The following is a 13,574-nucleotide window of genomic DNA, read 5'->3' as shown; positions in this document are numbered from 1 at the left end:
GACACTTAACACAAAAACTGAGTGACCTTGGGCAAGTTGCTTAACCCCAATTGCCCTCCAAAAAGCAAAAAAAATAAATAAGCCTGGGGAATTGAGGACATCTGTGTATGCCTCAGCCTCAGGAGCACAGCTGTTTCTCCTCTCCTATTTTCCAGAGAATCTTCAATCTGAGATAATCATAAAGAAGGTGACCTTTCCTTTACTTAGGATTGAACAATCTCTAAAACAGACATAGGGAGTCTAGTCCCATGACTCTAAGTCATTATTTGGAGTTCTCATAATTGACAACAGAGACCACAGCAGCTTTCTCCCCCATCATCTCTAAAGATAAAGATTATATCATAGACCATTAGGAAAAATGCTTAAGTGCCTTATAGCATAGTTCTAGTGTCCTGTTATGTCTGGCACAGGTCCATCCAAGGGGAAATGGAAGAACTTAAATGGTGTTTTCAGGAATGCCATTGCTGCCCTTTCTGCCCAGCCCTTTGATGTATGATTTGTCTTAAGATGGTGATGGTATGAAAGTCTCCCCAGGGACATGTATAACACATTGTGATACAAACAGACTCAGGTAGTGAAATGTAACTTCCCCAATGCTGCACTTTGTTGTTGTTCAGTCATTTCAGTCTTGCCTAAATCTTTTTGACTCCTGTTTGGGGTTTTCTTGGAAAGGATACTGGAGTGGTATGTCATTTCCTTCTCCAGCTCATTTTACAGATGAGGAAACTGAGGCAGACAGGGTTGAGTGACTTGCCCAGGGTCACACAGCTAGTGAGTGTCTGAGACTAGATCTGAACTCAGGAAGATGAATCTTCCTGACTTTGGCCAGCACTCTATCCACTGCATTTAACTGCCACAGGTAAATAGATACCTCTGGGTAATGCAGCCAAAAACAAAGCAAAGCTTGGAGGATATTTTAAAAAGTCTACTATAGTCTTAATGACTAAGTAGCCTCTGCACATACTAATTAAATTTCACACCCTGTCTCTAATGAATAATTTTGACTCAAGAGGAGAAATAAAAAGGAACCTTCCCCAGCTTCTTTGTAGAGGTAGGTTACTCTGGGCAAAGCATTCCATACAATGTCAATCAATAAGAATTTATTAAACTCTCATTATAAGACGGGCACTTTGTTAAGTTCTGGGGGTACAAAGAAAAAGTGAAAGTTTTCTCCACCTTTGAGGAGTTTACATTATAATGTAAAGTCAGACTCTTTTTTTTTGATGTGTTGGTTACTTTTTCTGCACTGTTTTACTTGCTTTGTTTTCATTCTTATAAGGAATGGCTCTCTAGGATAGAAAAGGCAGGTATATGTTTGGAAATATAGGTGACACAAAACCAAAAGATACTAATAAAGAACATTAATTTGGAAGGCAATATTTCTAAATAAATGCCATAGAAGCAAAATATTTCTCTGTCATCACATAGAGGAGTGAGCTTAGATTAATCAATGGAAAAATGGAAAAACAATTGCAATGAGTCTATTGTCTCTGGATATAAGAGGAAGGTGGGCTGTCAGAAAGGCTCACAAGGGTGGACAGTATTCCTCTACTATGTCTAAGACCTTAAAATAGGTCATGATCCAGAGGAGGAGCCTAGGGCACTCCAGAATGGGGCATGCAGTGCTAAAGCTGCAATGCTTCCATTTGGCAGTCAGCTTCCCTGGGGAGAAATGTGCATTCATTTAAAAGTGAGCCTTTCCCAGGCATAGAAGCATATACAGTATTAGGAAAAGAAGCTGTTGTAACTAACAAGCATCATGTTGAATGGGGATGGGGAAGTGGGTGGGAGGGCAAGTGATTGCTCTCATTCTTAAAGGGGACACAAGTCAATTCTAAAATAAACAAATAAATAAAAATGAAGACCATGCCATTATACTTGGCATTTCTTAGAAGAAACTCCAAGTGTTTTTACATTCATCAATCAGTCAAATATTTCTTTACTGGCTGCCATGAATATAACACCACACCAGGCATTAGAGATTCCAACAGGAGATAGTCTTTTCCCTTAAGGAGCAGCCAGTCTAGTTGGAGAGATAGGACTGATAGGAGACAATTAGAAAATAATGAAGACTTCACTATGAAGCAGGGAAGGCAGACAATAGGAACTCAGAGAAGGCAGGAGATAAATGTAGGCTGGAGTTGGATATCAAGAATGGGATTTATGGAGAATGGGCTGTACCCTGAATGGAAATGTTATCTTGTCATTTAGATATAATACAGATAAAGGACGGGAAAGTAGTTGGTGCAATGGATAAAGTGCAGGGTCTGGAGTCAGGAGAACTCATCCTCCTGAGTTCAAATCAGACACTCATTATCTGTGTGACCTTGAGTAGGTCATTTAACCCTATTTGTCCCAGTTTCCTCTTCTGTAAAATGTACTGGAAAAGGAAATGGCAAACCACCCCAGTATCTTTGCCAAGAAAAACCCAAATGTGCTCATAAAAAGTTACTCATGACTGAACAACAGGTAACAGGCACAATTATATATAGCTTACAGAGAGGTTAGTAAATCACACTTTGGCATGAGTCTGGAATTGGTGAGGTTAATTATTATGAATATCATTATTAAATTTTCATTCACTAATCTCTTTCATTAATTCTTAAGATTCTACTTTGTAGAAAATGGAGGGAAGAAAAGTCACTAAGTGATAGGAGATAGATATTAAACATAAGCAAAATAATGAAAAAAGTCTAAAACTTAAGTAGGACATTAGTTTGTATTAGAGTAAGACATAAGGCTTTCTCTTGAGTTTGAGATAACTCAATGCTTGGCATCTAATCAGTGTTTATTGATTGAACAGTAAACTGATTTGCTTCTTTTCATCAGTTAAAACATTTGTCTAATTTTCACTAGCACAACATTCTGAAGGTATCTTTTGACAACTTTAATGAAAAGGACACTTGAGAGAACAGGAATGACTTCTCTGTCTTAAGATAAAAACCCAGAGGGGCAGTTAGGTGGTGCACTGAATAGAGCATTGGCCTTGAAGTCAGGAGGACCTTAGTTCTAATCCATCCTCAGACACTTGACACTTAATTAGCTGTGTGACCTTGGGTAAGTCACTTAACCCTAATTGCCTTGCCTTCCCCCCTCAAAAAACAAGAGACCCAGAGTAAAATAGGTGTCCATAGGAAGAGAAAGTTGTAAGAGATATGAATTAACTAAGGTATATCATAGTTACACAAATAAAAGGTCAATACAATTCTAAAATATAGAAGCTCCATATAATGTGAAAACAGTTCCACTCCCCACCCCAATTCTGTTATCTCATTGTTACAGACAAAAAATCCAGGCCATTGTCTTATCTCACTGATAAACTGCCAATAAGAAAGCTAATTTCAATGACTATGTTACAAGGCTGGGCATCAGTTACTTGTAAACTTTCTCCCTGCACTATGAACAAAGAGCTCCACTGAGTTTTTCAGATGCTTTGTTCATATTGGGGGCATATTATGAGAGAAGAAATCACCAAAAGCCATGTATCAATTCTGGCAAATTTAGATAGTAATTTTGGTTTCTTAATCTGGCTACTCATTTTAGCTTTTTAATAAGAGATCATCTTTATTAAGCAACCATATCAAGTCATTTAACCTTCCAGCTACAGGTTCCTTATCTATAAAATGGAGGTAATAATAGCACTTACCTGATAGGTACTTGGGAGAATCTAATGTGATAATGCATATAAAATACTTTGCAAACCTAAAGTACTATAGAAATTCTTGTTCTTGGGTTAGCTTCTCTATAACTTTCACAATAATCTTTCTGTCCTCGAGAAATTTTTCCCTGGGACAGTTTTCTTTCAGGGAAAAAACACCAGCCAAGGTTCACTTCTCTCCCCATTGTCCATAGCCATAGCCTCTTCCCTGAGTACTTTCCCTATCCTTTCCCTTCCCAGTTCTAGAATCATGTACTGTGATCAAATCAAATAAATTGTCATGTTCTTAGATGGGTTGTGTCAATCTACTTTCCTGTGGCCCTATTCACTAGCTCAATAAATTTTTGAACGAAAATACTCCTTCTTGGCTACCATTCTCCCTTTTATGTTGTTTTCCTTTTGTAGGATGCAAGGGAGCAGGGGCTGCCTTTACCTTTGTATTTGTATACAGAGTGTTTGGCAAGTATTCAGTGCTCAATAAATGTTTTTTTCTTCATTATTTTTATTAATATGCTTGCTATAAGCTTTTATACCATTGGCTTACAATTTGATTTTATGCAGCATACTTGTTGCCCCCTACTATTGTTATTTTTTTTAACTGAACCTGTGTTTTCTTTAGTATAGGGAGCTCTTAGTTAAGAAACTTCTGTCAATACAGATTGGTAAATGGTTTTATGTTAGAGAGGCTTGGGGGGGGCAGGAATGAGAGGCTAAATGACTGATTCATGGTCATATGGCTAGTATAAGTGGGACTTTAATTCAGGTTATGAAAGTAAGGTCAATCTGCCAAGTCATGCTGATTCATGATGCCAAAGAGATGATCTGGCTTATTTGGGTCTCTTACTAAGCTTTCAACAAACTGCTTGTAATAAAATAATATTTCATAATCTTTTACTATCTTTTATAATATTTTAATAAAAGTTGATATCCTACACTAGCGCTGTCTTAGACTTCACTATTTTTCAACTTCTCTATGAGATTAAATTTTTATTGACTAAGGGTGGTTTCAAATCTCTTCTAGAACATTCATTCTAGACATTTTCAATCTGTTCAACTTCTTTAGGAAATAGTGATTTTTGTCAATGTCTAGTAGTGGTTCTGGTGTTAAGGGACTTGGGTTCATGTCCCATTACTGACACTCTTTATGTGATTCTCTGCAAATCACTCAGCATCCTTGGGCCTAAGTGACCTCCTCTGGAATTCAGTTATCCTCTGAGGTCTCTTCTGGATCTAGATCTATAATTCTTCAAAATAATGTTGTCCACACTTCCATTTTCCTTCACAGTATTATTGTTCAAGACTCTTACATTTCTGTTTGTAGAAATAAATACTACTATGTTTGAAGGCTATTCATTTCTTGTTCTTATACTTCCAAAAAACCAAATCTAAAAAAGGTTGCTTTCTTAACCTTGTATTTTCTTGTGTTAGAAATCCTCTTCCCATCAGATGAGGTGGCACATGTCTGTAGTCCCTGTTTACTGGGAGATGCTGAGGTTGGTAGATTGCTTGAGCTCTGGAATCATGATCTGCAGTGGCCTAAAGTCAATAATTGGGTGTATTCCTAAGTCCAACACTCTTATGGTGAGGCCCTTGGAGCAAAGGTCCTCCATTGCCTAATGAATTACCCAGGTCATTAACTGAGAAGGTCAAAGCTTTCTTACTGATTAGTGGTAGGGTCTAACATATGAGTGGCTGCTGCATTTCCAGCCCAAGCAAGATAGGGAGACTAATCTCAAAAATAAAAAAAATTTTTAAAATCAAAAAGCTCCCTCTGTCACAAAATGAGACTTAAGTACTTACATTATACAGGTAAATTGTAATAAAAGATATGGAATCTACATATCTCAGCACATATTACACTGCTGCTGTCACCTGTAACTTTTTTTATAGTGTTCAAAATTTAAGGGCAAAAATCAAACTCTTAGGTTTGCAAAGTGCAAAACTGAAGCTGCAAGGTGGAAGCTATATGAACAAGGCCAATTTTTATACAAGCTGATTGCTATTTTAATGCATACTGCATGAATATCTGTTTCTACAAAGTGAGACTATTTCTATTAGCTGGCAAATGGCCCATAGGAACAGTGCTTTACTAATCTGGTCATAAATCCTGCACAATAGATGCCTTTACCAGGTAACAACAGAGAAACTGGTGCACTGTAAAAATTGAGGGAAAAGAATAAAAATCTAATTTTCAAACAGAAGATTTTCCCCAAAGTGTGCTTGTATATATATATATATATATATATATATATATATATATATATATATATGTATATGCAAATAGGAATATATATGTATGTGTGTGTGTGTGTGTGTGTGTGTGTGTACACACACATATATTATAGAGAAGAGGCAGCCTTAGAATCAAGAAGATTTGGGTTCAAGTCTTGCTTTGGACACATACTAGCTGTGTGACCCTGGGCAAATAACTTCTTAGGACCTCAGGCAACTGTGTAAGACAGGGGTTCTTATCCTGGGGTGTGAATTTTAAAAACAGTTGATAACTGTACACTGTATTTCAATAGAATTGTTGTTGTTATTGTTTTGGTAATCCTATGTTTTTTATTTTATTTCACACATTTGAAACAGTCTTCTGATGAGTCCTGTGGCATAGACTTAAACAGGCTGGCAAAGGGACCCAAAAAATAAGCCCAGTTCTAAATTGCAGAAAAGGTGCTTATCTCTATTAGCAGAAGATGTTTCATTTCTAGAGCTCCCTATAACAATGAAATTATGGATCTGAACTGCCTTCTGACTACACATACACATATACAAGAGTAAACCTTGTTTGCTTTTTAATTAAAATTTTTTATTAATTTAAATTGTTTTTCCCTCATTTCTTCTTTCAGGAAAAAGCAAAAAGTAAAATCACAAGAAAACAAGTTGATACCTGAGATCTAGTTTTAAAAAATCTTTTTTCACTAGGTCCTTTTCTGATGCCTTATCCTTGCATAATGGCCCAAGGTTCTTGAAGGGCACGCCAGTGGAGTGTTAAGTTCTGTTAGCTTCCACTAGGATGGAAAGGATTCAAAGCTGAAGCAACATTCACTTACTATCTGCAGACCAAGTATGCAGAAACTTATCAGCAATTGGCCAGACATTAAATGTGACAAAATCTTTTACTAGGGCAATGCATAAAACACAACTTTTAAGGGCCTTCTGTCTAGTGGGGTTCTCTTCTGTTTCCACAGAGACAACAATGGAATGGAAGAAAAAGATGGGCAGAAGGTACTTAGAAAATTCTTCAAATGCCTATAAATCTTTTCTAATCTTAATTCTCAGCTGTCCAAAAGTGAAACCTTTTTTTAACCAACATTGACTGGCAAGTCATTTGAAGGGCTTTTTCCAGTATAGCATGTTTATCTCCTGTGGAGGTTTATCAAGAAATAGGGGAGAGGAGTCCCAAAAGATGAAAAGGGATGGATGGGTTGCAATTTGCAGCTACAGAGTAAGTACCAACATAGATGAGATTACAGATCCATTGATGTTTTGAAGTTAGAAAAAACATTTTCCATTGAAACGCCCTGCCCCTAAGACCTCTGAATGGTAAGAGCCCTATCATCCTCCCAGTCCCCGAGGCTCACATCTTAAGTGTCACTCTTGACTCCTCACTCTCTTCCTCCCCCTCATAGTCAATCTGTCATCAAGGTCTGTTGATTTTACATCCACAACATCTTTCACATGTGTCCCCTTCTTGCCTCTGACACTGCCATCAGTCTGGTGCTGGCTTTCATCACCTCACATCCAGACTACTATAATACCCTGCCTGCCATAAGTTTCTCCCCACTCCAGTATATCCTCCAGTCAGCTGTGAAAGTGATCTTCTTAAAGTATAGGACTGACCACGTCATCTTCCTACTCAATAAACTTCATTGACTCACCTCCAGAATCAAATATAAAATCCTCTGTTTGGATGTCAAAGCCCTTTGTAACCTCTCCTCCTCCACTTCCCAGCTTTTAACATTTTACATTTCCCTCCCTATGTACTCTGTGATCCAGTAACATGGCCTCCTTTATGTTCTTCATATAATATACCATCCCCCAGCTCTGCATTCTCTCTGGCTCTCCTATAGCCCTAGAATTCTGTCCCTTTTCATCTCTGCCTTCTGGTTTCTGTGGCTTCCTTTGAGTCTCAGTTAAGATCCTGCCTTCTACAGAAAGCCTTTCCTGTTCCTCTCTAATGCTAGTGCCTTCCCTCTGTTGATTAATTCTAATTTGTTCTATATACAGCTTGTTTTCTCTGTTAGATTGGGAGCTCTCTGAGAACAGAGACTACCTTTTGTCTTTCATTTTGTCACCAGCACTTAGCACAGTGCCTGCGACACAGTTATTTTTGTTCAGTCATTTCTGACTTTTTGTGACCCAATTTGGGGTTTTCTTGGCAGAGATAGTGGAGTCATTTGCCATTTTCTTCTCCAGCTCATTTTACAGATGAAGAAACAGAAGGAAACTTGGTTAAGTGACTTGCCCAGGGTCACCCAGCTAGTTAAGTGCTTGAAGCCAGTTTTGAACTTAGGAAGATGAGTCTTCTGACTTCGGTCTGGCACTCTGTCCACTGCACCAACTAGTTACAGGCACTTAATAAATGTTTACTGACTGACATCAGTGTATATTTAACTCAGTCTCTTTAATAGGTACAATAGGAAAGGATATTTATGAAGCTTTCGTGTTTCCATTACATTTGATATATTGTACTTACAAGGGCAGGTGAGTGGATTGATAATTTTGGGAAGATTTCCAGCATACAAGGATGAAAACAAAAAGTTAATCAGGCTGCTCAATTAGCCAGCACATTTGTTGTTCTGAATATTTTGGTCATGTATATGTTATTATTCTTAACATGTAGACTTCACCAGTGACATGTAGACTTCATGCAGTGACATGAAGGTTGAAGAATCAAGAGTAATAGGGGATATGTGGAGAGGAATAGAAGAGGGAAAATATTGTACTTTTAAGGAAATGATACTATGTAAATTCAGTTAGCTTCCCAAAAGGTAGATACAGATGTGTGTGTGTGTGTGTGTGTGTGTGTGTGTAGAAATAGAAAACTTTACCTTGATTGTGGCCAAGACTACTTCCATCACAGCACACTGTCTTAGGGTCAGACCCTTGGCTTCCTCTCGAATCATATGATCCTGAAAAACAGGTTAACATTTTGCATTTCATTCATCTGGCAAATATTTTCCTTTCTCTTCATGCATATAGCCACCACCCTAGTTCAGGCTGTCATTGACTCTCATCTGACCTATTGCAATAACCTTTTAACCCCTCTTTCTCTGCAAGTCTCTCACATCCCCTACCAGTCACCTGCCAAGGTCATTTATCTTTCTATTTTTTTTGAGGGGGAAAGCCAAGGTAATTGGGGTTAAGTGACATGCCCAAGGTCACAGAGCTAATAAGTATGTCAAATATTTGAGGCTGGATTTGAACTCAGGTTCTTGTGAATCCAGGGCTGAAACTATATTCATTGCACCACCAAGCTGCCTCCTCATTTTCCTATTTTTTATACTCTTTTCTCCTCCATACATTCTGTTAACCAGCTATATCAGCCTGTTTACAATTCCTACCACTTCCCACTCTATTTATTGTCCCCATATCTTGTCATTTGCTGTTCCCCATCCCTGAATGCTCTGCCCCTTGGCCTCCACCTCTTGCTTCCTCTGGTTTCCTTAATAACTCAATTCAAAGTCCACCTTCTTCAAGAGGCCTTTCCTGGTCTCCCCAGCTGCTAGAACTTTCCTCTGTCAAATTACCTTCCATCTACTCTGTATGTATTTTCTATGTTATTTACAAGTTCAATCATCCACTTAAAAGCAAGCTTCCAGATGGAGGGGATTGTTATACATACTTGCATTCATATCTACAGAATTTACCATTGCATAGGGCATGTAATACATATTTAGTAAGTGACTGATGACTAATTTAACAACTTTTATTTTAAGGAAAGATGAATCTTGGTAATTGTACAATTTATCCTCCTGGACTCTTAGTTTCCTCATCTATAAAATGGGAGCAATATCACCAATGCTTCTTACTACCTAGCCACTAGGTGGCTGTGAGGATCAAATGCATGTAAGCATTTTGGAAATACAAACATACATCAAGGACCTCTATTTTCATCTTCATGAGAATTCTAATGAAGATGATTCCAAACTACTATAACTTAAAGTATTAAACCTTGTTGCTCGAAGTTCAAAGAGTGATTTGCCTATTCTTAAAAACAGTCATTAAGGGGCGGCTAGGTGGCACAGTGAATAAAGCACTGGCCCTGAAGTCAGGAGGACCTGAGTTCAAATTCGGTCTCAGACACTTAACACACACACACACACAAAAACTAGCAGTGTAACCTTGGGCAAGTCACTTAACCCCAATTGCCCTCCAAAAAAAAAAAAGCAAAAAAACCGCAGTCAGTAAGTATAAGGTGTGGTATTTGAACACAGGTATTCCTGCCTGTAAGTCAAACTACTTAGATTTATTTTGCTATGTTGCATCTATAAAAAATATAACAGATTATTATTATACTTTATTCATGTGGGCAAATGTTGATTGCAGAAAATATTTCATCATATATTAATCATTAGATACAATTTGCATAAAGTTGATTATTTTATTTGAATAGAAAATAATTTCAAGGTAAAGATTTAATTTTACAAAGCAGAACTTTTAAATATTAAATGGTTTTATTTGTATTTGTCATTTAATTTCAGTACAAAAATAAAAGACTGAAAAACTTATCTTAAAAGTTCCTCTGGCTAATTTGGGGGTAAATATATTGTCATGTCAGTGAAATTGAGTTGCAATATTATAGGATTTAGACCTAGAAGGGACCTAGAGATCATCTAGCCTAAACTCTGCTTTTTATAGATGGGTTAGCTGAAATTTAGAGATAGTTAAGTCCTCATTTTACAAATGAAGAAACTGAGGCATAGGGAGTTAAAGTCCTTTGGAAAAGAGTTAAGGGGTCACTGATTTATGCCAGCTATCATAGCTAATAAGTTTGGCATATAAACAATATTCTGTTTTTTGCATTTTATAATCCTCTCTAACTCTTGTTTGGTCATAAAGTCTTCCCTTCTCCATAAATCTAACAGGTAAACTATTCCTTGCTCTCCCAGATTGCTTACTTACAGTATCAGCCTTCATACCTAGATAGTACACCTACTTAGACTTGATTTTGGTATACAGTGTTAGATGTTGGTCTATGCCCAGTTTCTGCTATATTATATTCCAATTTTTCCAGCAGTTTTTGTCAAATAGTAAGTCCTTATCCCCCAAACTAGGGTCTTTGGGTTTATCAAACAGTAGATTACTATAGTCATTGACTGCTGAGTCTCATGTACCCAATCTATTCCATTGAACCACTACTCTATTCCTCAGCCAATACCAAGTAGTTTTGATGACTGGTGCTTTATAATACAGATTAAAATCTGGTATGGCTAGGCCACCTTCCCTAGCATTTCTTTTAATTAATTCCCTTGATATTCTGGACCTTTTGTTCTTCCAAATGAATTTTGTTACTATTTTTTTCTCTCTCTGTAAAGTATTTTTTTGGTAGATTGATTAGTATGGCACTAAATATGTACTTTGATTTAGGTAAAGTTGTCATTTTTATTATATTAGCTCGACCCAGCCATGAGCAGCTGATGTTTTTCCAATTAGTTAGATCTGACTTTATTTGTGTAAAAAGTATTTTTTAGTTGTGTTCATATAGGTCCTGGGTTTGTTTTGGCAGGCAGATTCCCAAATATTTTATAATGTCTACCAGTAATTTAAATGGGATAAATTTGATTACATTAAATAGAAAAATTTCTGCACAAATAAAGCCAATGTAACCAAGATTAAGAGGGAAGTGGAAAACTGGGAAAGAATTTTTACAGTCAGTGTCTCTGATAAAGGCCTCAGTTCTAAAATATACAGACAATTGAGTCAAATCTATAAGAATACAAGTCATTCCCCATTTGATAAATGGTAAAAGAATATTAACAGGCAGTGTTCAGAAGAAGAAATTAAAGACATTTATAAGCATATGAAAAAATACTCTAAATCACTACTAATTAGAGAAAAGCAAATCAAAACAACTCTGAGGTACCACATCTCATCGTCCAGATTGGCTAAGATGACAAAACAGGAAAATGATAAATGCTGCAGAGGATGTGAAAAAATTGGAACACTAATCCATTGTTGGTGGAGTTGTGAACTGATTCAACCATTCTGGAGAGCAATCTGGAACTATGCCCAAAGGGCTATAAATTAGTACATACTCTTTGACCCAGAAATACCACTTCTAGGGTTGTATCCCAAAGAGATCATAAAAGTGGGAAGAGGCCCCATATGTACAAAAATATCTATAGCAGCTCTTTTTGTGGTGGCAACGAATTGGAAATCAAGGGGATGCCCATTGATTGGGGAATGGCTAAACAAGTTGTGGTCTATGAACGTAATGGAATACTATTGTGCCATAAGAAATGAGGAGCAGACAGACTTCATAATTACCTGGAGAGACTTATATAAACTGATGTTGAGTGGGAAGAGCAGAACCAGGAGAAATTTATACACAATTACAGACACAACGTATGTGTGATGACCAACTTTGATAGACTGGGCTCTTCTCAACAATTCAAGGCTATAAGACAACTCCAAAAGACTCATGATGGAAAGAGATATCCACATCCAGAGAAAGAACTACAGAGTTTGAATGCACATTGAAGCAAACTAAAAGCTCTCTTTCTTTTTCTTGTTTTGTTTTGTATTCTCTTTCTCATTGTTCATTCCATCAGTTATAATCCTTCTTTACAACCTGACTAATGTTTAATGTGAAGGTATTTGTAGATCCTATATTTGATTGCATACCGCCATGGAGGGGCAGGTAGGAGAGGGAGGGGAGAAAATTGGAAACTCAAGGGATCGTGGAACTGAATCTTGTAAACTAAAAGTAAACAAATAAATTAATTTTTAAAAAAATCAAGAAAGCATAACATATATAAAAAATTCTGAATCTCTCATCACAGTTAGCTTTAATGAAAATTCCCAATGGGTTAGTTGAGTGCTACACCTACAATATGAAGACAAAAAAAAGAAAGAAAAAAGAAAGAAGAAAAAGAAAAGAAAGAGGAAATCTATAAATTTATTTAAGCAGATCCCATAATGAAGACACATTGTGTTTAAGGCTGACCACCATGTCCCACAGATTAAAAGAAAATAATGTTTTAGAATAACCATTTAAGATACATATAGTAAAAATATTTTCAATATACTTTCTTAACTCAGTCATTCCAAACTTAAATAAGGGTCAGTTTTTGGTCAACTTTCCTAAAAAGGCAAGCAAATTAAATATTTAAAATATATTAAAGAGTTTGAGTGACATATCAGAATAATAATGAAAAGTTTTGGGGTTAGATTAGCCTAAAATTCATAAGTAAGTTAATCCCCCTACATCAAGATACAATGGATAGGGAGCCAGCTTTGAAGCCAAGAAGTTTTGTGTTCAAATCCTGCTTCTAACACATACTAAGTAACCCTCTAAACAATTCTTTATGATTCTAAGTGAGAGAATTCATTGATCTACTCTTGTACAAGGAGTGTGCTCATTCTGGAGTTATCTATACAAATCAAAGATATTTCATAGATCTAGTCCCTATTTCTATCTCCTAATTCAAGTGGTTTTTTGAGTTCGCCCCCCTTCTTCCATTAAACTTAACTGAGTTTGTATTATATTGTTCATGCATTTCCTACAACTACTTATCAGTAATTTACTTTGCTGCTGTTGAACAGAACAATACTTGCTTAAAAAAATTATTTAGTTTGTACATAGCAGAGTCAAATAAGAAGCTTCTGAAGAAAATGGTTAGAAGTGAGTTATTGGTCTAATAAAAACCTGACCCAAGAGGCTCATGTAGCTTGTTACTGCTGCCCTCCA

At 36.7% G+C, this 13,574-nt stretch overlaps 1 protein-coding gene across 1 annotated transcript in view; it reads right to left on the bottom strand.

The window, feature by feature from the left end:
• Positions 1 to 13,574, bottom strand: part of LOC138169643 (protein unc-13 homolog C) — a 487,553-nt gene that overhangs the window by 63,856 nt on the left and 410,123 nt on the right. Inside the window, exon 24 of the mRNA XM_069099296.1 lies at positions 8,713 to 8,793. Coding sequence (XP_068955397.1) covers positions 8,713 to 8,793 — 81 coding nt within the window. The remainder of the gene's footprint in view (positions 1 to 8,712; positions 8,794 to 13,574) is intronic.

This window comes from Petaurus breviceps, unplaced genomic scaffold (assembly GCF_028583685.1).
Source record: "Petaurus breviceps papuanus isolate PSGF00001 unplaced genomic scaffold, PetGlider_PUasm1.0 37, whole genome shotgun sequence".
NCBI classification, from domain to species: Eukaryota; Metazoa; Chordata; class Mammalia; order Diprotodontia; family Petauridae; genus Petaurus; species Petaurus breviceps.
This window is presented reverse-complemented; position numbering and strand designations above follow the sequence as displayed.